The 25,946-nt window shown below is 41.1% G+C and overlaps 1 protein-coding gene and 1 long non-coding RNA gene across 2 annotated transcripts in view; one reads left to right on the top strand and one right to left on the bottom strand.

Moving 5' to 3' along the window:
• Window positions 1–24,106, top strand: part of LOC105923620 (transmembrane protease serine 9) — a 283,180-nt gene extending 259,074 nt beyond the window's left edge. The window contains exon 10 of the mRNA XM_036148753.1: window positions 22,646–24,106. Coding sequence (XP_036004646.1) covers window positions 22,646–22,909 — 264 coding nt within the window. The 3' untranslated portion in view covers window positions 22,910–24,106. The remainder of the gene's footprint in view (window positions 1–22,645) is intronic.
• On the bottom strand, window positions 20,597–20,897 carry LOC118566483. The gene is made up of 2 exons (XR_004933053.1): window positions 20,772–20,897; window positions 20,597–20,697 (listed from the first exon to the last, which is right to left on the bottom strand). It is a non-coding gene; the product is annotated as an uncharacterized LOC118566483 (long non-coding RNA).
• Window positions 24,107–25,946: the final 1,840 nt, after the last annotated feature.

Here is a 25,946-nt window from a genome sequence, read left to right as displayed (position 1 = left end):
GAAAACGTTCTCACTGCACAACAACAGGGCTGCATTTATTTTTCCTTAGATATGCCATTTGAGGAAACGCTGCAAAAGAAAGGGGAACTAGTGAACAAAGCAAGACAAACCTTTACCAATTGAGGAGCAAAAATGCCCCTAGGACACTTGCAAGTGACAATCAACATTGTGGCAACTCAAATGTTATATACGGATGGAAAATCCTTCGCTGCAGCCTTACCAACAGAAATGAGATTGCTATACCATGTACCAGTGTTGTAGTACTCGAGTCCGAGACTCGAACTCGAGTCCGAGTCATTAGCTAAATTTAGAGACTCGTGACTTGACTTGGACTTGAGCACTGATGACTCGAACTTGGACTCGGACTCCTACATTCAGATCATTCTGACTCGGAAATTGAGAAAAAGACTCGACTTTTTTTATATCATTAGGCTATAATTTTAATATGTCATTAGAATATTATTTGGTGTATGATTTTAATATCTAAATGTCGTACCGCGCACGTGACGTCACCATCTCATGAGCAACGCCCCTTGCCGCTAAGGAAGGGCAAACAGTGTGAGAGCGCACTTAGCAGCCAGCCATTACACATGTAACAGATACAACTATATGACCGACTTTACAGCTGTTAAACTTTCACAAGAGGATGTCCAGACGCCCATTTTACTGGTAGAACTGTGGAACAACATACCAACGTTCAGCTCAAACGATGGCTTGAGTGTCAAGGGCTTAGACTGAAAAACGGGCCGAGTTGATAGGAAGGTAAGTCGTTGTTTTTCTCCTGCTCGGCATTCATGCCGTCCTCGGCCGTTTTTTTTTCTGTTTGTAGTCACCGTCCAGGAATCGGTATAAATTTTCCGACCCGCCGAACAATTTAGTCCGGTCCGGTGGCCAAATGCATTATCATTATCCAACGGCTGGATCTCCTCGCTACATCGACCGATCTGCACCAGATTTGTTGTGAGTCATGGGGAGGGCTGCCGAACGCGTTTGTGGGAATCGCCCGGTGGACGGGCGAGGAAAATGCGTAACAGCATCTGCGGTGGCCGGCACCGCGGCGGTGCGCGAACCCCGCCGGCCGGCCGGCACCGCGGCGGTGGCCAATAGGCCGGAGTGTGCTTGGCTGCGAGGGCCGATCGACGCCGCTTGCGGCTTTAACATCCTTCATATGCGGCCTATCAGCGTACCTCGAGTCGCTGTTGCGCGTTCCATAACAACAATGTTTAAAAACCATGGTTAGGAGACGTCTTAGACTTGGAAAAAGCAGTAGTTTTACCGAGTAAAACAAAGGGTAACTACAGCGAAAGAGTTATTAGTGCAATGGAATGTTACTGCTTCATGTCATACATCACACGTCAATAGTGACTCGACTCGGACTTGACTCGGATGAGTAGTGGACTCGACTCGGATTTTTTTTTTAATGACTTGGACTTGACTCGGACTTGAACACTGGTGACTCGAACCTGGACTCGGACTCGAGGCATAGTGACTTGACTACAACACTGCCATGTACCCTGGGTTCCACATGTATCATTATTCCATGCAAACAGTAGAAAATGGAGAGACACAGGTTCCAAATTACAATTTGCTGCACAAACTATTGATTTTGGGCCATGTGACGAGAGGCCATGTTGGGAAGTCAGCCCAAACACCGAGCTATACAAAAACCTTACATCTCTGATGCAAATGAAACTCATGTAATACAGGCCATGGAAGCTCTTAAAAATGTGTAACATGCCATGGAACAGGACGGTGCCCCGCAAGGTTGGGATCTCGTGTCTTGGTTAACTTTTGGACCATGATGGCACCTGATGTTAAAAATATTAACTCTCCTCATTATAGTTTTGATTCTCTTTTAAATATTTACTATGTGCATTTTTCCATGTTTGAAGTCAATGGTGCAGAGAGCCATTGGAAATGTTATGTTACAGTATCAAATGTTGAGAGAGGAGCAACCCCGTGACCCAGATACAGCAGTTTAATTGTGCAATTTAATGTGAAAACTGTGATAACAAGTGGTACAAGTTGGATGAAACATTTCACCAATAACTGTTTAATGTAAAATGATAAACAGGGGGGAAAGGTTGGATTTATTAATCCTTTACCATTTTATATGCTAATAGTCTTATTACTCTCTGCTTATGAACATGCTTGTGTGGAAATAAAATGTATTCATTTGCCCCTTAAAAAGAAGAAGTAACTCATGTCTGTTGCACCTACAAAGGAGCATAATGTACTAGTCAGAACCTGTTTGACTGATTATGACTAAAAGACTTTGGAAAGGAAGCCCAGATAAGGAGTTGTTTGTCTCTTATTTCAAACGCAGTATATTGTGTCGATATAACCACTTCCTGATCAATCTTAATTATAGGAAGAATGCAAGGGGAAGTACCTTCGGAGTTGAGCAGAGACACCTCTGTGTACTTTTACATTCCTAACAGCTCTCTACCCTTTCGCAGTTGGCAGTTATTAGGAACTGGATCTCTGGTTTTATGTGTAGAATAATGATCCAGCAGAACTGCACCATACAATCCTGGTCAGTCCCAGGATCAACTCAGTCAATCTTACATGTAAAATGTGGAGGCACTGGCATTTCTACCTATATGTATAAATTATCTACTATACATTATTATTATTATTATTATTATTATTATTATTATTATTACTCTCTGTTTTATTCTTCTACCATGGACCATGTGTTTTTATTAAAGTTTCAAATCAAAAATGATTGAAAGGAATGTTATTTAGCAAATTATTCAGTCTTAAGGTTTTAAACATAAACATGCTTTCTGAGACAGACCTGGATGTTGGCCAAGTTCCTGCATAATTTCAAAGTTATCTGTCACATGTTCCCCTTTAAGCGATATTGCCACTTCCTGATTTCTTATCAAAGTCAAAGTATCTTTATTAGTCTCATGTGAGAGAAATTTGCCTCGGATAAAAGGATCAGCTGCACTGCACCACATATTCAATCACTGATAAAAGAAATGTTTTATAAAAATTATGAAATAGTAAAATAATAAATATAAAATAGTAACAACAGTTCATAAATCACAGTTCGACTAAATCAATCATTAAAACCATGTAAATCAACCTTTGAAACAAAAACTAAGTTGACACACCACTGCCCTCCCAGTTTGCTCATAGATATGGCTACCTACTTTTTCTAGCACTTCCCCTTTTAATCTTTTCAACCCACACCATGCGGTCATTAACAAGTTTTATGGATAATGGGATAAACAAATGTTTAAATCTGTTTGCACAAGCGGTTCCCATTATTTTACTTGCTGTCTTTACTAAATTTAACCTGTTTATCCAAATATTACTGGAACTTTGCCTAATATTAGAAATGGTAATATATATGTTTTTCTTCACTACATTGAAATCCACCAGTCCTTTTTTATTGAGGATATTTTTCTCTACAAATTTATTCTAATTAAACATGCACACAGGATGCATCAACCTGCATCTACAGTATATACAACAGAGGTGAGTTGCTGGAATGTCACTGAGCAGGTGACTCTTTGTAGGCGTAATTATTAAGCTGTATGTTGGGTATTTAAACCAGAGCAGATCGACTGGAGGTAACTCTCAGCGATGGCGTTCAACAAGCTGATCTGGGTAGCAGCTTTGCTGACTCTGCTGATAAAAGGTAAGAATCTCCGCTTACCTGTGGTCTACACATAGAAAAAACAATCTGCAAAGGCTGCAGATGGCCTATAATGATGCTTTGCGAGTACTTTTGAAATGGCCAAGATGGTCTAGTGCGAGTGAGATGTTTGTCACAGCAAGAGTCAATACCTTACATGCTATTTTACAAAAGTTAACGTATAAGTTTATCTGTAGGTTAAATGCACCTGGCAATGAAATTATCTTGTCACTTACTGACTCCACACGTAGTGTAATCCGATACCAGTCTAAACTTTGGAGACACTGGTGTTCCTGTCTTCTTAAAGCTCCTATCTAATTGATAATGGTACTTTAATCGTACGATAATGGTATGTTTTTTATTCTTATCTATTTATTTTATTTATTTAATTATTGGACCATGAGTCTGGAATAAGGTCTATCTATCTATCTATCTATCTATCTATCCATCTATCCATCTATCCATCTATCCATCCATCCATCCATCCGTCCGTCCGTCCGTCCGTCCGTCCGTCCGTTGTCTTCCGCTTATCCGGGGTCGGGTCGCGGGGTAGCAGCTTCAGTAGGGAGGCCCAGACGTCCCTCTCCCCAGCCACTTGGGCCAGCTCCTCAGGAGGAACCCCAAGGCGTTCCCAGGCCAGCCGGGAGACATAGTCCCTCCAGCGTGTCCTGGGTCTTCCCCTGGGCCTCCTCCCGGTGGGACGTGCCCGGAACACCTCTCCAGGGAGGCGTCCAGGAGGCATCCTGACCAGATGCCCGAGCCACCTCAACTGGCTCCTCTCGACGTGGAGGAGCAGCGGCTCTACTCTGAGTCCTCCCCGGATGACTGAGCTCCTCACCCTATCTCTAAGGGAGAGCCCAGACACACTACGGAGAAAACTCATTTCAGCCGCTTGTATCCGGGATCTCGTTCTTTCGGTCACGACCCAAAGCTCGTGACCATAGATGAGGGTAGGAACGTAGATCGACCGGTAAATCGAGAGCTTTGCCTTTTGGCTCAGCTCTCTTTTCACCACAACGGATCGGTACAGCGCCCGCTTCACAGCAGACGCTGCACCAATCCGCCTGTCGATCTCCCGCTCCATCTTCCCCTCATTCGTGAACAAGACCCCAAGATACTTGAACTCCTCCACTAGGGGCAGGAAATCCTCCCCAACCCGGAGAAGGCACTCTACCCTTTTCCGGTTCAAGACCATGGTCTCGGATTTGGAGGCACTGATTTTCATCCCGGCCGCTTCGCACTCGGCTGCGAACCGCTCCAGTGAGAGCTGTAGATCACGCCCTGATGAAGCCAATAGGACCACGTCATCCGCGAATAGCAGAGACTCAATCCTAAGGCCACCAAAGCGGATCCCCTCAACACCTTGGCTGCGCCTAGAAATTCTGTCCATAAAAGTTATGAACAGAATCGGTGACAAAGGGCAGCCTTGGCGGAGTCCAACCCTCACCGGAAACGAGTCCGACTTACTGCCGGCAATGCGGACCAGACTCTGACACCGGTCATACAGAGACCTGACAGCCCTTATTAAAGGGTCCGGTACTCCATACTCCCGGAGTACCCCCCACAGGATCCCCCGGGGGACACGGTCGAATGCCTTCTCCAGATCCACAAAACACATGTAGACTGGTTGGGCAAACTCCCATGCCCCCTCAAGAATCCTGCTGAGGGTATAGAGCTGGTCCAGTGTTCCACGGCCAGGACGAAAACCACACTGCTCTTCCTGAATCCGAGATTCGACTATCCGACGGACCCTCCTTTCCAGAACCCCTGAATAGACCTTACCAGGGAGGCTTAAGAGTGTGATTCCTCTGTAGTTGGAACACACCCTCCGGTCCCCCTTTTTAAATAGGGGGACCACCACCCCAGTCTGCCAATCCAGGGGAACTGCCCCCGATGTCCACGCAATGTTGCAGAGCCGCGTTAACCAACACAGCCCCACAACATCCAGAGCCTTAAGGTACTCAGGGCGAATCTCATCCACCCCCGGGGCCTTGCCACCGAGGAGCTTTTTAACAACCTCGGCAACCTCAGCACCAGAGATGGGAGAACCCGACCCAGAGTCCTCAGGCTCTGCTTCCTCAATGGAAGACGTGTTGGTGGGATTAAGGAGGTCTTCGAAGTATTCCGCCCACCGACGCACGACGTCCCGAGTCGAGGTCAGCAGCACACCACCCCCACTGTAAACAGTGTTGGTGCTGCACTGCTTCCCCCTCCTGAGACGCCGGATGGTGGACCAGAATCGCTTCGAAGCCGTACGGAAGTCTTTCTCCATGGCCTCTCCGAACTCTTCCCACGCCCGAGTTTTTGCCTCGGCGACCAGCCGAGCCGCCTGCCGCTTCGACTGCCGGTACACATCAGCTGCTTCCGGAGTCCCACAGGCCAAAAAAGCCCGATAGGACTCCTTCTTCAGCTTGACGGCTTCCCTCACCGCTGGTGTCCACCAGCGGGTTCGAGGGTTGCCGCCACGACATGCACCGACAACCTTGCGGCCACAGCTCCGACTAGCCGCCTCAGCAATAGAGGCGTGGAACATGGTCCATTCAGACTCAATGTCCCCCGCCTCCCTCGGGACGTGTTTAAAGTTCTCCCGGAGGTGGGAGTTAAAGCTCCGCCTCACAGGGGACTCCGCCAGACGTTCCCAGCAAACCCTCACAGTGCGTTTGGGCCTGCCCGGTCGGACCGGCTTCCTCCCCCGCCATCGGAGCCAACTCACCACCAGGTAGTGGTCGGTGGAGAGCTCCGCCCCTCTCTTCACCCGAGTGTCCAAGACATGCGGCCGCAGGTCAGATGAAACGACAACAAAGTCGATCATTGAACTGCGACCTAGGGTGTCCTGGTGCCAAGAGCACATATGGACACCCTTATGCTTGAACATGGTGTTTGTGATGGACAATCCATGATTGTCCATCTATCTATCTATCTATCTATCTATCTATCTATCTATCTATCTATCTATCTATCTATCTATCTATCTATCTATTAACTGAAACTGTTTTTCAAAACCGTCTTCTGGAGTGTTTGAAAGTTGCTTTGATGCCTGAATTATTTAATTATATTCAATTTTATTAATATAGCGCCAATTCACAACATATGTCATCTCAATTATTTGGGAATTTATTTGACTACAGGCTGGTGATGAGGTGACCTTACCCAATGCAGTTAAAGTTTTTATTTCTATCGAATGGCTTATGTGTGGGGATGTTCTTAAGCTTCTGTGTGTATCTCTAGTAGTTTTGTCACTAGAAATGCATCCATCATGCAATATGCATGAATGGTTTCACATGCATATTGCATATTTTGTTCACATTGTTATGTAAATCATCTACTGTCTTTTCTGTGATTAACTTGAATATTTCTTTTTATACTTAATTATGCAATTTTATCAATAACTGTGCAATACTTATGCTCGTTATATTTTTTACTCTTATTTTGGCCTTTCTTATATGTTCATTCTCTGTTGCTTCATAAATAATTTTAGATTAGTGCATTTTTTCATTACTGATTTAGCATATAACTCTGTCTATGTGTTCAGAGGTTTTTAAGGTTTTTATCCAAAGACCAAGACAACATTGTAAGATGCAATAAACGAAGACATCCTAACAATGCGTTTAGCAAATTATGTTATCCTTCTGGGTAACAGGTGTCATTACTGAGTAAATAATACTGTTAATATGCCGGGGTGCCGTATAGGGAAGAAAAGTTTGGACAATATCAAGGACCCCTGAGTAAAAAACCCCAACCCCCTCCCCGAACCCCAAACCAAAAAAAAGAGAATATACATATATTCATATGAGCCTTTGAGATGATTTAGATTTTTTTTTTCCACAGAGCCAAAATTCCTGGAGGCACCCTGGCCATATGCAACCAAAATGTTACAGAGCGGTTCAGCTTGTCTGTCTCCTGTTTGAACACATTTTTAAAACAACTTTATCGGTTTGATTTTTTTTGTTTCAGATGTTAGTATGTCTGCAGAAATCCACGTTTAGAACGGGCAACCTGTCTTTATTTCAGAATAACTCAAGCTTAGTGTGACGGTAAATGCTAAAGCTTTTTTCTGGGGATGATTTCATGATTTCCTCCAAGAACACGTTCATATTTGGGACACAGAACCTGTCTCTATCTGAACTGTTGATAGCTGGAAATGTCCACGCCACAGACACTTGCTTATAACTGCTAGAGGAGATGGACGAAGATCCTGCTGTTATCTGGAAGTCGGATCCCAGACTGAACCGGACTGGGGGAAGTCCACAATTTACTCATCCCAGATTGGGCGGTGCTCCAAGATGACAAGTGTCTTGCGTATTGTATGGTGTGGCTGTGGCCCACAACAGCACTGTTTGGGCCAAGTTGTACAAGGACTGTTATGTATTAACGCAGCTGTGATTTAAAAGGTTTGTCAAAGTGAGGTAGAAAAAAATAAGTTTTAATTACTTTTATTTTGGTATTATATATAATACCAAAATGCTTTCCTGTCACACCATAGGAAAATTTCTACCACTGATGCAACAAAGGTAATACCCTTGACAGAATCTTGAGACCCAGTAATTCAGGCAACACAGAGAATAAGAATTTAAGAATGTTTATTAGAAATAAACTGATGTTGCTGGAACACAAACTGACTGGAACTTGAACTGGAATCACTATGGGGAAAAGAGCAGGGTTAGTGGCCAAGAACAATTAATTGGAGATTGTCAAACACTGAATAAAAGCCACTAATGCCAGGAGGTTGTACTAGCTTTCATGATTGACCCCAATAGCCCAGTCTGAGGGATTCGGCTCACGGACTGACTGATCCAAATCATTTTGGGGTCATGCACGGGAACACAGGGCATAGTTTTCCAGAAGGGCTAGGCAACGGGGCTACCTGGGATTCAGGCAAGAGAATCCAAAACAGGAGGCACAAACACCGAGCAGAAGTTTCCAAGCAGAGCAGAGACAGAAGAAAGGTCCAAGGTCCAGGCTTGGATCGTTACTGATAAGGAGGAGAATCCAGACTGGGGCAGAGGCAGGAAAGCATGGTCGGTTGGCAAGGCAGGAGGTCGATGTCCAGAGATCAAAAGCCAAACAGGAATATCCAACAGTGGCAAGACAGGCAGAAGGAAAACAGGAAAGAGACAAGTCGAGATCAGGAGGTCAATACAAGGAACGCTGGATGATCTACTCACACAATGGCTTTCAAGAATGTGGCGGTTACACACTGGGAGAGCCTGCAATGGGACATTCCTCAAATGATGTCACATTTGCCTGGAGACAGCCGTGTTTTCCGGATGGTCAGGCAAGAAGAGTGCAAAGTAGAATGGCAACAACTGCAATACCAATCATTTTGGAAGATGACAATGTCCCAGGAGGTTAATTTTAACCTGCTTTAATCGAGAAACCAAGCATAGAAAAGCTTAAATGTTAGTTGTAATGCAGAGGCGTGAAAATGAGCATAAAGAAAGCCGTATTAGCAGAAAGCTAGGAGAGAGAGGTGGGCAGATCAATCCTAGTGCAACACTATGATGTGAACTAACTCAGTGTTACCATGACATAAGAGGTTTTGGGTGGAGAAAGAGCAGAACACGAAGAGGGAATACCGTAGCTGTCCAGACGTGTATTAAATCTCCATACTTTTTACACCACAGCCCCCGTCACAGGTACACACGAACACCCCACCGGAACCCTCGAAGAAGAAAAAACAAACAGCTCCTCTTAAAGGCACAGCACACTTCCTTAGCTATGGATCAACTGTAGTAAGTAACTGATCGTGTATGTAATTAATTCCAAAAGTAAAAATAAATCATCTTACACTAGTATCGATAATATTGACACCGACGCTTTTATTGATGTTGAATAATACTCGTTTAAACAGTATACACTATGAACATAACATTATTATTATTTAATTGTAATAATGAAATAAAAATCACAAAACCGGAAAGGTCAACAGTTTCATGCGTGTGTGTGTGTGTGTGTGTGTGTGTGTGTGTGTGTGTGTGTGTGTGTGTGTGTGTGTGTGTGTGTGTGTGTGTGGCGGGAGGTGTAGAGGGGTGGCCCAAAAAACTGCGTTGTCCTGGGCCCTGGCAAAGCTATCAGCTGACCTGGCTAAGAGGATCACCACCATGATAATTTCCTCCGCTTTTCATCTCTCACCCAAAACACTTAAAGCCACTTGAATGTACGGCAAGCATTGTGCGCCAGAAGGTGTTTGTTTTATGATATTTTTAAATCAATACATGCAGAGTTCACCAAAACTGGGAGTTGGTTCCACAGGAGAGGAGCCTGATAGCTAAAGGATCTGCCTCCCATTCTACTTTTAGAGACTCTAGGAACCACCAGCAGACCTGCAGTCTGAGAGCGAAGTGCTCTGTTAGGAACATACGGGGTAATCAGAGCTCTGATATATGATGGAGCTTGGTTATTAAGGGCTTTATACGTTAGAAGAAGAATTTTAAATTATATTCTTGATTTAACAGGAAGCCAATGAAGGGAAGCTAAAATTGGAGAAATATGATCCCGCTTGTTGATTATCATCAGAACTCTTGCTGCAGCATTTTGGATCGGCTGAAGACTTCGAACTGCATTTTGTGGACTTCCTGATAGTAAAGAATTACAATAGTCCAGCCTTGAAGTAACAAATGCATGGACTAGTTTTTCAGCATCACATCATAATTCTATTTTTGGCAATATTCTGTAGGTGAAAAAAAGGAAACCCTGGAAACCTGTTTAATATGGGATTTAAACGACATGTCTTGGTCAAAAATAACACCACAAGTTTTTACTTTATCACCAGAGGCCAAGTTAATTCCATCCAGATTAAGTGATTGATTACGATGTTTATTTTTTGAGGACTCTGGTCACTCAGCTCTGCCATCTCATTATAACTCCTAGTGTCATGTTTCAGATACCAGTTTTGTTTTAGTTCAGCCAAGGGGACTGCGGTGTGATGAGAACTTCATTCATTTGTTAATATTTAAGATTAAAAGAAAGTGATTCTGTCAGCACAATATCTAGTCATCATCAGTAATTTTGCTGTAAGGATAGTATAGTGTCACGAGCCATGATTAAAGTATTGTGAAACCTGTGCTAGGCGTTGATAACTTTCTGTGTACAGATTGTTGTGTCCTGGGCTTCAAAGTCTGAGGCTGTTTTGTAGGCCCAGTCCATCCCTGCTCATATCTGGGCTGATTTCTATTGATTTAAAGACATTAAACACGTATATGTTTTCTTTAGATGCCAGGTGTCTTTTATGTTTTTATTGTTTGAAAATATAGTTTCCTCCAATGGTCTTATGCCACAGTTTCTTATTTTATTTTGTTTGTTACATGTTTCCCCTCATTTATTAATGTGCAGGCTTCACATTACTGCTGCTACCTGAATTTCCCCCATGGTGGGACAATGAAGAATATTTCTATTGTGTTTTAAATGTCTATTGTTTGTTAAAAAAAATGTAGCAGAACGACAGAATAAAAAATATATATTTGTTCATACATTATTGTCTCTTGTTTTTCAGAGTGTGACTCACAGCTATCAGGTAAGTTAAATCTAAATGAAACCACTCCTTAGTTTCCCCTTTGAGGGACATTAAAGGAATTCTTATTCTTATTTTCCTGCTGTTACTCTTTAGAGAGATTTGCTATCATTAATGGGTTATAGAGCAGTCAGATAATCCAGGAGTTTCTGTTTTTTCTCAGTATGTGGTCAGCCAGCACTCAACACCAGGATTGTTGGAGGAGAGGAAGCTTCTCCAGGCAGCTGGCCCTGGATGGTCAGTCTGCACATTAACCGCGGGTATTCATCAGAGCTGAGGTGTGGAGGATCTCTGATTAACGACCAATGGGTGCTGACTGCTGCTCGCTGCGTCTATAGGTAAGCAACAAAACCAGAGGAAACACCTCACCTCAGAGCTGGTTATCTGATCACTCTGAAAAGTGGTGGTGAAGCAAGAGCTTAATTTTATGGTTTATTCTCACCAACTTTAAAAAATAAGACTTTAACATTATAAACACAAGGGATGCAATAAAGCATTTATTAAAACAAAAATTAGCAAGTGTCCACTATGCTCAAAGTAGTGACCAGTAGATCATGTATTAAAGCTGCAGTGCGTAAGTTTAGTAAAAATTTATTTTTTACATATTTGTTGAAACTTTCATTCACTATGTTCAGACAAATTAATATGAGACAGTTAATATGTGACAAAATGCAGCTCCTCTGGTTCCTCCCAGTGGTCCTACTGACATTTGCAAGAACCCATCACTGCCGGTTAGAAACAACCAATCAGAGCCAGACAGACTGTCTTAGCAGTGTCACTCACACTTGTTTACACGCTGCTTGCATCCCTCCCCTGCTCACAGTTAGTCAAGCTCAAGATTGCAGAAATGTTACAAGAAAACTGCCAACTTCTTCAATGGTCCCTGCTCAGAAAACAAAGACAGGTAAACATTGGAGCAGCACAGCAGGCTCCGCTGTGGGAGAAGAGCTTTGTAGGGAGGGCTGTAGAGCAGCAGAGAGCAAAGGGAAGGCGCTACAAGGTGTGCTGTTCAGTGTTCAGGCTAATTTTAAAGTTTTCTTAGAACTCCCTACTGCAGCTTTAAAGTAGACAGATCATGCAAAGTCCACTTTTCTAACACTTGATTACATTTTGTTTTGTACACGGAGTCTGTAAGAATACAGAACTGTTGAATTTAGTCTCTCCAGTTGCTGTGTATATATCTTTATATTCTGTTTGATTCAAAATTTTCATGCTGTTCAGTTTTCTTTGTTCTCTTTTATGTTTTTTGAACAATTACGTCACAGTATTTGCTGCAGAGCTGCTAAAAAAGATCATTATCTTCCTGCTAATCATTTTCACAAATCCACAGTTTTTTTTTTATGTTTGTTTGGGGGGGGGGGGGTTGATGCAATTTTTGTATTTCTTTTTGTTGTCCAGACTGAATCATGCCACACCTACAAGTGGATCAGTAAAGATATTCACTTGTTGGCTGTTGTAGTAACGATTCCTTTGTCAAACCAAACAATACAGATCAATAAACATCTACTGCACCGTGGCTGCATTTCGTACACAGGCAAAACAAAAAGTCATTATCATTATAAAGTTATGAGTTTCTTACTTCTTCACTAGACATCTTCCTCTTAAAGGTGATGCTGTTTTGTTGTATTTTTATCCTTTGTAAAATGTGCATACCAGAGGCAACAGGTGAAAAGTGGAGGGGAAGGGGGGATGCAGGTAGTGAGTCGTGGATTCTCACACATCTTGTTTTTGTCTACAGACAGCACTCAACAGCGCAACTAGTGGTGAGATTTAACTTTTATGCACCAGCCTGGAAACTAAGAAGCGCTCCGTGCAGCAATCAATAGCCAGATTGGACATGGCATCACACAAGCGAATTATCTTTTACATATTTCCTCTATGTATATGTATATATCATTTATATTATTGTACTTTATCTTGCCTGCAATGTATTTATGTATATACTGTATTTTTCTGTGATTTTGTCTAATTCTTCTTATTGTGAATAGTTTGTAGTCTGTAAATAGTACAGTACTTTCTTTAATATATTTTTACATAGGGTCTTGAATTTATATTCATCATTATTAATTTTTTTTCTTATTTTATATTTATCTTTATTTAAAATATTTTACTAAAGTCACAAATTTAACCAATCCTCCATCTAAAATTAATTATTTTCCATCTACACTGCTGCCTGTTATCTTTATTAGAAAGTACCAGAAGCAAACTAAATGAGTTTATAGCAGATATTATCATGCAAACTCTCTATCATCTCACTGGTGGTTTAGATAAATTTAAAGTTATCTACATCGTTTGCTCTCTGACTCTTCTGACAGGTATCCCCCATCTGATGTGACAGTATATCTGGGTCGTCAGAGTCAGGAGGGATCCAACCCAAATGAAGTCATGAGGACAGTAGCACAGATCATTATTCACCCTGACTATTATAATAACGACATCGCCCTCGTTAAGCTGTCTGAACCAGTGAGTTTCACCAGTTACATCTCACCAGTCTGCCTAGCCGCCTCAGACAGCATCATCTCCACTGGGGTTAACACCTGGATCACCGGCTGGGGAGAAACTGAAAATGGAGGTGGGTTTTAAACCAACATCATACAGAGAAATGAAGAGATATCCCAGCTTTTTAAACTTATAGGTGTATTAAATGTGTTTAAATATCAAATGTAAATTTGTCTCCTCAGTCCCTCTACCATCTCCTAAAAACCTGATGGAGGTGGAGCTGGAGGTTGTGGAGAACAGTCAGTGCAGCGTGTTCAGCGTTACTGACAATATGATGTGTGCCGAGTCACAAGACGGAGGGAAGGGTTTCTGTTGGGTAATCATCTGTTTACATCAGTTTGTTATTGTCTGCAGACATTAGTTCTCATCTCATCTAAATGAAGTGCTTCTGGTCTTCAAGGGGGATTCAGGAGGTCCGATGGTTAGCAAGCAGTGTGACCGCTGGATTCAAGCAGGAATCGCTATTTTTGATTGGGCATGTTTTCAGAACAATTTACCAGGAATCTACACCAGAGTATCCCTGTATCAGAGCTGGATCAACAGTGTTGTCAACACCACCAAACCGAGCTTCATTAGCTTCACATCCACTGATTCCTGTCCACCTAAACGTGAGTAAATGTGTTTTTCTTCCTTTATGTTAATGTAGCCTAGTCCAGGATGGGGGAGGGGATATTTATTTAGACATAAATAGAAAAGGTTATCAAATAGGTTTGTAGGAGGGCTGAGGTAACTTATGAAGCCCTAAAGAATGACTGGAGCCACAGTCATTCTTTTCTATCCATAGGTGTAATTGTTTGTGTTGGAAGAGCAACCTGCTCTCCTGGGCCATTTCAGATTGGCACTAGTCTAGTTCAGGGAGAAAGACTCGCCATCTTCCTCATCAGGAAGAAATACAGAACAAATACAGAACTCCTCGCCAATCCAAAAGAAAAATATTTGCCTGTAAACAACAGGGTTATACTAATGAAGTTCACATTTTAAAATCTTTATATTGACATATGTAAATTAATGTGAGTGCTTTAATCCAGATATTAGCACAAAATAATTATTTTCACAAATTTTAATAATATTTTCACAGTACAACTTAAAGCCCTAGTATGTAATATTTTCACACTGGGGCTACATCTAGCATTGTACTAAATGAATTACAAACAAAGTCACCGTTAAGTGCGTAATAACTATTACAGAAGCCATGGACTATTATAAATGTAACAATGTAAACCTTTCCTCCATGTTTAGCTACTGCTAATAGCTAAGACATCTGGTCATCGTGTTAAATGGTTTTTCACCCTGTTGCCAAGTTATGTTGGTTTTTTTCTAAAGTCTCTTATATATTCTGAGTCAAGTTTTTTTGGGGGACTTGTTTCTGAATGTGCAGTCACTTATTTGGGTCTAAAAGAGTGACTATAAACACAAGTATAGAGACCCAGTCTGGCTGCTGCTCTACAATGAAGAATCAAGAATATTTATTTGTCACCATGTGTTACCATATCGAAATTTCCCTTTGGCCACTCTGATTCACATTACACATAATGAAGGTTAAAACCTGACAGACAGACAATGAACAAGTGTTACATTTTCTTTTTTTGCGTTCAGGAAAGTCACAGATAAAGATAATGAGGTAGTAGGGTGCTTATCGCACAATGTTGATTTGAGGCTTAGTTTACAGAGCGACAGGACGATAGTCATTGAAGCAGGAGATGATTGGTTTCTTGGGGACAGGCACAATAACAGGATTTCAGACAGGCAGGAACTGTGGAGAGCTGCAGGGAGGTTGAAGATGTCCAGAAAGAGCTAGCTGGTCAGCTCATGATTTAAGCGTCCGGGCTGACGCCATGTCTGGACCTGCAGCCTGGTGGAGCTGCAGGATGAGAGGCTGATGGTGCTCCTCTGGCTGGGGAAGATGTTCAGGCTCCCTGCAGCTTGGAGAGTCAAAACAAACAAGTTGTTTAAGGTGTCAGGGAGAGCCGTGTCATTGCTCAGCTGCTGGTCACAGCGCTTGTAGTCCGTGATGTTTCTGATGTCTCTTCACATGCCACATGGATTGCTGCTGCTGAAGTGGTCCTTGATGTGCTGCTTGGCCTTCTGGATGCTCTTTTTTAAAATCACTTCTAGCCCCGCAGTAGGCCAGTCTGTCTCCAGATGTGAACAGTGCATCTTGGGACTTCAGCAGGGACCGCACCAAGCCATCCACCCATTGTTTCTGGTTAGGAAACAATTTGATGATTAATCACGTGTTACAACACAAAGTAGTGTATTAAATTAAGAAAAAAAACTGTACGCGTGCCTGAATCAATTCTCGTAAATAAAAATTGAATAGTTAATAAATAGGAGGCATCGTTTATTTCATTATATATGTATTTATTTAATATTATGCCACTTAACCCTTATTCATATATAATATACAATTATAATTATTAATATTACACAACAAATGTCAGATGTTTATTGGCTCTTCTCTGGTATAAACAGTTTAAAAACCAAAACACAAAAAGCACCATGGAGCATAATTCAGAGGCTGCTGTTCTTAGCGGCACCATCAGGTCCCCTTAAAACAACTAATGTGAACGCTTGTATCACCCAATAAGCACATCAGAAAGATCCCAGATGGCTGAGCCGCTATTTAGCACAAATTAACACCGCATTTTAACATAATGTTTGGAAACCCTAGTTTTCAGAAAAGGTTCTGAATGATATCTGTGCAGATTAAGTTACACAGATGGTTTTGTGAAAGATGTTTATTGTTTTCACCTGTGTTTTTTTTTTTTTTTTTTTTTATTTATTTATTCGAACATGATACAAATATAAAAATAAAATAGTGCACAGTAACAAGAAGTGCATAAGAAAGAAGAGAAAATACAGATTTTTGTTTCAGTTAACATATCATGCTCAAAACGGGGTAGGAAGAAGTGAGAACTTATAAACTCCTACCCCTAAACACTTGAGACTTTAGAGTCCTACTGTCATTAGAAAAAAAAAAATCAAAATCAAAGTGGCAGTTTGAAGTAACAGTTACTAATATTTACCTATACATTTTCCCATTTTATGCTGGTTTATCTTTCTAAACCCTTACACCAAGTTATTATCTTCAATACACACCTTATTGCTTTCTGTCCCCATGTGTATATCTATTGAAAATTACCTCTTTGTACCTTCTTTTGAATTGTGTTAAACTATTGCTTTGTTTTAAATCTTCATGTAACTTATTCCATAACTTTACACCTTTAATTGAAATACAGAAGCTTTTCCTTGTTGTTCTAAAATTGCGGATCTTGAAGATTGAGTGACCCCTTAAGTTATACCCCCCTTCTCTTTCAGAAAACGTGCTCTGTATGTGCTCAGGTAACAACTTCTTTGATACCTTGAACATAAATTGAGCCATTTTAAATTCTACAAGGTCGTCAAATTTGAGAATTCTGGATATTATGAAGAGCGGGTTTGTGTGCTCATAATAACCGACATTATGGATGATTCTAATGGCTCGTTTCTGTAGGACGGTTACCGGATGTAAAGAGCTCTTGTAATTAACTCCCCACACTTCACAGCAATATGATAAATATGGTAAAATCAGAGAGTTATATAGAGTATGAAGTGATTTAGCATTCAATACATGTCTAGCTCTGGCCAATATGGATATACTTCTACTGAGTTTACTCTGTAAATGTTGAATATGAGGTTTCCAACTGATTTTGTCATCTATTATTAAACCGAGGAACTTATTAGCAAAAACCCTTTCTAGAGTTACGTCCTCTATTTGAACTTGAATTTCAATATTTTTATAACAGTTCCCAAAGACCATGAATTTCGTCTTGTCCAAATTTAGGGATAATTTGTTATGGTCAAACCATATCTTTAACTTACTAATCTCTGAAGTGACTGTTGAGAGAAGATGCTCTAAATTATCTCCTGAGGCTAGAATATTTGTGTCATCAGCGAATAAGATAAATTTTAATGCATTGGACACTTTACTGATATCATTTATATAAAGATTAAATAAAATTGGTCCCAATACTGATCCTTGTGGTACTCCACAGACAGTCTCCTGCCAATCAGATTCCACATCTCCCAATTTCACAAATTGTTTCCGGCTCTTTAAATAACTCCTCATCCAGTCAGAAACTACTCCCCTAATTCCATAGCGTTCTAATTTTTTAAGTAGGATTTCATGATTTATTGTATCAAAAGCTTTCTTTAAATCTATAAATATCCCTACTGCCAGTTTCTTACTATCTATTGCGTTGGTTATTTCTTCTATTAAGTCAGTTACGGCCAGCGATGTTGACCGGTTTGCTCTGAATCCATATTGACTGCTGATAAGTAGCGAATGTTTTTCTATGAATTGTTCCAGTCTTTTCTTAAAGAGTTTTTCCAGGATTTTAGAAAATTGTGGGAGAAGAGAAACAGGCCTGTAGTTAGTGAAGAGGTGTTTGTTGCCAGTTTTATACATTGGTTTGACCTTCGCTATTTTCATTTTGTTGGGAAATGATCCTGTTTGAAATGATAAATTGCAAATATAAGTTAGTGGTTTAGAGATTCCTTTAATTACTATTTTAATAGTTTTCATGTCCAGATCATCACAGTCAGTGGAAGTCTTATTTGTACAGTTATTCACAATGTTTATGATTTCTTCTTCTAGTACAGGGTTGAGATATAAGGAGCTGGGATTATTCTCAATTAGATATTGCTGAGTTGCAGTTTTTGTAGTCGGTATTTTTTCTGCTAGTTGAGGTCCTATATTAACAAAAAATCTATTAAATTTATTGACGACACTTTTCAAATCAGTTATATTCTGTTCATTATCTATAAAATAGTCTGGATATTTGTTATTGTTAACTTTTCTAATGACTCTATTTAAAATATTCCATGTTTCCTTAATATTGTTTTTATTCCTATCCAGTAATTTATAATAATAGTCCTTTTTACATGTTTTTATAATATTAGTTAACTTATTTTTATATTTCTTATATTTGTTTTCTGATTCAGACGTTCTATGTTTTAGAAATTCTCTATAAAGTTTGTTTTTCTTTTTACATGCCTTTTGTATTCCTTTTGTGATCCACTGTTCATTTTTTTGATTGCTTTTCCTGTTATATTGTTTGATTGGGCAGTGCTTGTTATATAATATTTTAAATATTTTTAAAAATTCATCATATGCTGAATTCACATCATTCATTTTATATATTAATCTCCAATCATAGGCCAACAACTCGGCTTCTAGAGCTCTTAGTGTCTCTTCAGACGTAACCCGTTTGTAATGCGTCTCTATTTTTTGATTGTCTGTTTTGCACTTACAGTCGTAGACTATGAACACTGGTAAGTGATCGGTTATGTCATTCATTAATATTCCACTAGTTAAATTATTTTCCAGCACATTTGTAAAAATATTATCAATTAAGGTAGCGCAGTGCGATGTAATGCGACTGGGCCTGGTGATTTTAGGATACAAGCTTAAACTGAACATGGTGTTAATAAATTCTTCAGTCATTCTATGTCTATTTGGATTGAGAAGGTCAATATTGAAATCCCCACAGAAAAATATTATTTTTTGATTAATTGTTATAAATTTTTCTTCTATCCAGTTGTTGAATACTTCAATGTTTGATCCAGGGGCTCTATAAATGCAACTCACTAAGACATTTTTCCTTTTTTCCATGAGTATTTCTATAGTCACACATTCAAACATGTTGTCCATCACAGTTGACATTGTTTCAATCAACTTATAATTAATCTTCTTATCAACATATAAAGCTACTCCTCCTCCATTTTTGTTTTCTCTGTTCTTACAAACCATTTCATAACCATTGATTTCAAAGTCTATGCCCTTATCACTATTGAGCCAAGTTTCTGATAAGGCAATAACATTGAATGTCTGTGAAAGTTGTTGGAGGTATTGTTTGATGCTGTCAAAATTTGCATAGAGGCTTCTGCTATTAAAGTGAATTATTGACAGCTTTTGTTCCATTTTAATGCTGTTATTGAACTGATCATCACTGTAATAGTGACAACTATCATTGCTGACATTATAGAAGTTGTTATCAGGATCAATGTCAATTTCAATATCTTGCTGATGATAGTTTCTGTGTTGGAATACGGGTAGCTCTATATCCTCATAGGCCGTGATATGTTGCATGTTTCTCATTCAGAAGTGAACGTCAGCTATGTCTGGCTGTCTGTCATACATTGTTGGATAATTTAGGGGTACTAGTACGTGGATGGGTGATCAACTTATCATAACGTAGGTAAGCAATGTCCCCTCTTTGACGTGCTGCTTTTAAGTCCGGCATTAGTTCCGCCCTCCTTTTCCTTACTGCATCCGTGAAGTCTTCGTTAATAAAAATCTTAGATCCCTTAAGTGCCTTGGTGCTCTGCAGAATAGTTGATCTGTCCTTGTATCGTAAAAATTTGACAACAATGGGCCTGGGTCTGTCTCCTCTATGTTTACCGGTGCGGTGAGCTCTCTCAATGTCAACCTTATGTTGAAAGTTTAGCTTTTCATTTAAAATAGTTTTCACTTTCTCCTCAGTCTCAGCCCAAGTCTCATTTGGTGATTCAGGAATTCCATCAAAAACCAAATTATTTCTTCTTGATTGCCCCTCAAGGTACTCCATTTTATCCGTGATAGTCATCATACCCTCACATACTTTAAATATGTCTGACTGCACCGTGTCATTTCGGTCCTTGTGCTTAGCACTTTCTACTTTAATGTCGTCAATGTCTTTCTGTGTAAATTGCAGACTGGTTTTAATGTCCTGTAGTTCTCGTGTCATTGCGTCCATTCTGGTGTTAGTAGTGTCCACAATGATTTTAACAAAACCCTTAAAATTGTCCTGTTGTTGTTGGAGTAACTCCATATACATTTGCTTTTGCTGGCTCAGCAACTCTTTGACTTGCGTGAGTGATACATAGTCCTCATCTTGTCTCCCGTCGGTCTTGGATCCTTTTGGAGGCATTATTTCGCTTCTTTTTGCCTGTCGCTTCCTTAAGGCTCCTGCTCAGCAGTTGGAGGCCACTGCGCTGTCTCTCTGTGAACACAGACACCCTGGGCCAGACGCGTTGTTCAAGCACAGCCGATCTCTCGCTGTTCAGCTAACTGTGGTGAGTAGCGGTACTTACGGACAAGGCAGAGTTTTACCTCTGCCTGTTGTCAATCCAACGCGTCGTTTTCCACTGGTTGTTTTCTCTGTTAGGTCGGTTAGCTGCCGGACGTTGGCCTCGTCCCGGTTAGCAGCCGTGATGTTAGTAAGCTAACATCATGTGTCCTCTTTCTCCACCTGTAGTCTGTGGACATGCTCCACTAGGTTCTCGTATTTTTAATGGATCTTCTGTAGCGTCAGCTGGTGAGTGGCCGTGGATGGCGAGCATTCAGAAGAACGACCAGCATGTGTGTGGAGGAACATTAGTGTCTAAGAACTACGTGCTGACAGACGCCAGCTGCTTCTCAGGGTGAGCTGAAGCTGAGAGATGAATGCACAGCAGCAAAGTTCATGTCAATCATAAAATGATTAGAGAGAAGCTAAATCCAGATGATTACAGCTTCTTTAAACTGGTATAATGTGTTAATATCAGACCTAATTCAGTCCATCTTTTATTCCTCAGCTCCCTTAGTTTGTCTGAGTGGAAAGTCAAGTTGGGTCGTCTAACACAGAAAGGTTCTAATCCATTTGAGGCGTTGTTTAATGTAGTAAATATAAATATGAGCAGCCTGACAGGAAACAACATCGCAGTGCTTAAGCTGTCATCCCCACCCACCCTGAACGACCACATCCAGCCCATCTGCTTAAGCAACAGAGGAACATTCTCAGTAGGATCAGTATGTTGGGCTGCTGGCTGGAGCTCTGGAAGAGGAGGAGGTGAGACAGTAACGTTAATATTTGTACAATGATGTATCATGAGTACCAATGCAAATCAGGTCAATTTACCAGAAATTATAGCTTTCTTATTTTCCCCCAACTTTAGCAGAGCAACCTCTGTACCAGTTCCAGACGACAGTGTTAGATTGTGGGGATGGATCATCAACTGACATCATGTGCACCGAATTATTTACAATGGAGCAGGTACACAGCCATGTTTGTTAACTGTGGGTTATTTTGATTTTCTAAATTAGTTTTCCAACACTGTTTTTGTTTGTTTGGTGATTTATTTCAAACATATCAACTTTAACAATCATACACCGTGAGACATTTTCTCTCAATTTGTTTGAAAAGGGCAGAAGTAAATAGTTATATGAACCTACCCCTTTCCTTTCATAAATATCTTCCATCCATCATCTTCTTCTGCTTATCCGGGGTCGGGTCGCGGGGGTAGCAGCTTCAGTAGGGAGGCCCAGACGTCCCTCTCCCCGGCCACTTGGGCCAGCTCCTCAGGAGGAATCCCAAGGCGTTCCCAGGCCAGCCGGGAGACATAGTCCCTCCAGCATGTCCTGGGTCTTCCCCTGGGCCTCCTCCCGGTGGGACGTGCCCGGAACACCTCACCAGGGAGGCGTCCAGGAGGCATCCTGACCAGATGCCCGAGTCACCTCAACTGGCTCCTCTGGACGTGGAGGAGCAGCGGCTCTACTCTGAGTCCTCCCCGGATGACTGAGCTCCTCACCCTATCTCTAAGGGAGAGCCCAGACACACTACGGAGAAAACTCATTTCAGCCGCTTGTATCCGGGATCTCGTTCTTTCGGTCACGACCCAAAGCTCGTGACCATAGATGAGGGTAGGAACGTAGATCGACCGGTAAACTGACAACTTCGCCTTTTGGCTCAGCTCTCTCTTCACCACAATGGGCCGGTATCTTAGGTAAAAGTAGGAAAACGTCAAGGTTAGCTCCTGCTACTGAGAATGGTTGTTTCACAGAGTAATTTGTTGTCATAATTTGACTCAGGGTAACAGCTACTGAGCTTTCTGAAACGGAAAAGCCAGAGTATGCAGGAATCCACCCCAGAAAGTCTGGTTGCCTTTAATTTAAACCTAAAAGATCATAAGTTTTCCCTCTCTTTCAGGGTGACTATGGTGGTCCGCTCATGTGCAGGGAAAACGAGACGTGGTTCCAGGCAGCCGTGTTATCACTTAGAAACAACTCCAGCCCAGCTCAGCCCATGATGATCTTTGACAAACTGGATCGTTTTCAGTCCTTCCTGGAAGACATGTCTCTGCTGACCCCTGGGTCTCTGCTGACCCCTGGAGCTACTGACAACAGCCGGAGCATTTCCTACTCCCCCTTCTTCCTCCTAGGCCATCTTCTTCTTTTTGCTTTATCCTTCTAAGTCTTTACATAGGAAACCTTTATGCTGTCTGATTACAGAGATGTGGAACACGTAGAGAAAAACAGGTGGCGGGTTTTTATTTTAGTCAAATCTTCTCTCAGATAACATGGAGCTGGTTTCTGTTTTTGGTTAATCGATGCAGATCTGAAGGATCAGAAGCATTTGGCAGCAAATTTAAAGCTGGAAATATCTTCATTTTAATTTGTAGAAGAAACTAAAAGCATAAAGTGAAATAATTTCAAAGCCCAAAACTTACAAAGTTGTGCATCTTAAAAAAGACAAAATACCATCATTGCATCAGATTAAAGATTAACCAACAGGAATCAACTCATGAAGGATAAAAGCTTTAAATTAAATCAGATGCTTTAATGTGTGACTTTTCTTTAACTAAATATTGTTAGAGATTGTAATCATGTCTTGGTTTGTTTCTTTTTTCCTAAAACATATAACCTTTTAATTAATTGTTGAATCTTAACCACAGGTTTCACATATTTATACATATTTAGAGGAATAAGAAAAGAGCATTAAATTAAACTTCTCATTATTTCCTGATGGGTTCCGGTTGCTTAATTTTTTTTCACTAATTTGTGTCCATTGTTATCTTTTTTTCTCTTAACAGTTAAGCATTCGATGAAATTATAATGATCTGTGTTTAAATATGAATCCTTCAATTCAAATCTCACTTATAGTTAATTTTATAAGCATTTAATAGAAAACTATCTATTGTGGGTCTAATCCAGTTTAAAAACACTTGACCCTTCTAGGTAATTCTATACAGGTTACTTTAATTAAATATTAAAAATGTATATTTTCTTTTACTGTGAGCAGCTTATTTAAAATCAAGTCTTATCTGCTTCTTCTTTTTTATCCTGATAAAAGTAATGAAATCAATGATATTAAAGCTGAAAATATCTGCAGTGGCAAAGGAGTAACCAGCTTCCTCTGCTGAGGAATATAAACTAGTTTATTGATTTATAAAGCTCTACAGAAAGTCACATTTAGATTTGTGGCTCCAGCTACCCAACACAGATGTGACTAAACATTTCGTCTGTCAATAAAACAGCAAATGAAGATGTGAGAATATGAAATATAGATCTTTCATGTATAAATTTTGCTGTTAATACTCCTTATTGACTGTAAACAATTAACATTTTCCTATTAAACTTCTGAATAAAAAGGTCCTTTCAGTTCCATTAACCTTTATTGTCTGCTTCTTTTTTTTATCCTGACAAGAATAAGGAATCACCGATATTAAATCTGAAAATATCTGCAGGGGCAAAGGAGCTTTGTCGCCAGCACCCTCTGCTGGGAAATATAAACTTCTTTATTCTTCCTTGATTTACACACCTTTACAGACCGTCTCATTTAGATATGTGGTTCCAACTACCTGACACAGATGTGATTAAATGTTTTATCTGTCAATAAAACAGCAAAGATGTGAAGATGTGTTTATTTAATCTTTTCCTCTTAAGCTTCTAAATAAAAGGTCCATTTAAATTAGCCTTTGTTGTCCACAAAATGCACAGTCAGCAGTTAAACACAAGAGAAAAAAAACAAAAAAACGTCATCAACAACAATCCTTTGAATTTAAAAAAAGTCGATGGCTGTGTCTCTGATAAACAGCGCCTCTCTGTGGCCATAGACAGACGGTAACTCTCTGTTTTGTTAATAAAATCTGTTCCAGATGTGAGGCAGGAAAATGTTTCTGATAAAAGTTCACACTCAAAATTTCAGGAAAAAAAGTGTTTTTTCCTGAAATTTTCAGGTGTGTACGTAGCAAAGCAAAAAGCTAAGAAAAAACATATGGTTTTACACCACACAAAAAAAATATAAAAACAAAACAGTACAAACTATTACAATAAGAATCGAAAATGTCAATAGGCTGTACAGTAAAGGACCAAAACGAATCTCATAAATGCTGTGTAGCTATTAAAATGGCATACTTTATTAGGTATATAGTGGGTGAGGGGGGGCTCTGGTCGGGTGGCCCGTACGGGTCGTGTCGGCCCCCCCCTCTTTGGGGGGGGCCTGGTCCGGGGGGCGTCTGGTCCGGGGGCGGGGCCGGGGGTCGGGCACAGGCAGTCGTATTGTTGAATTGTGGTGACCCCCCCCACTTGGGATTTTTGGATGTAAATGCTATGTGGGAATGTGTGTACAGCGTCCTTTTTTTTTTTTTTTTTTTTTTTTGTGTCTGTGTGGCACAAGGGAGGGATGGTGTGAATGAGTTTTTTTTTTTTTTTTTTTTTTTCCCAGGTTTGGGTTCGGTCCGCTCCCTCTCCCAAGATCATCTCAAGTCTCCGATAGGTGCGGAGCCCATCCCCCCACGTCCTGCCCTCCTCCACTTCGTTGGCGGGCGCCTTGGCCCTCTGGCACATTGACGGTCCTCGGGTTTGGGGCGGGTTCCCAGGTGGGCGCCGGCCCATTCCCGGCGGCGGCTTCGCGGGGCCTGGCCCCCCGGGGGGCTGCCGGGGCCCCTGCCGCGGGGGTGGGGCGCCCCTGGGGCCTCTGGCCCCCAGGGCCCATGGCCAGGACCACTTCAGCGCGGCCGGCGCGGCTCTTGGGGGCGTCGACATTGCGGTGGCTGGGGGATTTCCTCTGGGTCGTCTCTCCTCTTTCCTCGAGGGGGGGGGTTGCAGATTTCCTGTGAAGGCCCCTCTCGGGCGCACTGCTTTGGGGGCCCCTTTGGGAGTCCAGGGTTATGGGTCCCCTGACTCCTCCCTCTGTGCTCGGGGAAGGCGGGCCTTTGGTTCTCCACAATCACTATCGAACCATTTCCTTCTGGATAATTTTCACCTAAACTAGTGCACTCTCACAAACTCCCACAGGTGCTGGGTCCCAGGTATTAAATGTTCACTTATATACAGAAAGGCTATAATTTATTTATTTACTTTCTTTTACTTAATTTTTTAGGTATCACATTACACATGTCAGCTTAAATAATAATACATATGATTTAGCAATGGTATCAAGGTGTTACTCGATTGTATCTGTTGCTTTATGTCTGTTGGTTGTGCTGTTCTTTTTGCATCTCTCTTTC

This window comes from Fundulus heteroclitus, chromosome 16 (assembly GCF_011125445.2).
Source record: "Fundulus heteroclitus isolate FHET01 chromosome 16, MU-UCD_Fhet_4.1, whole genome shotgun sequence".
In the NCBI taxonomy this organism is placed as follows: domain Eukaryota; kingdom Metazoa; phylum Chordata; class Actinopteri; order Cyprinodontiformes; family Fundulidae; genus Fundulus; species Fundulus heteroclitus.
This window is presented reverse-complemented; position numbering and strand designations above follow the sequence as displayed.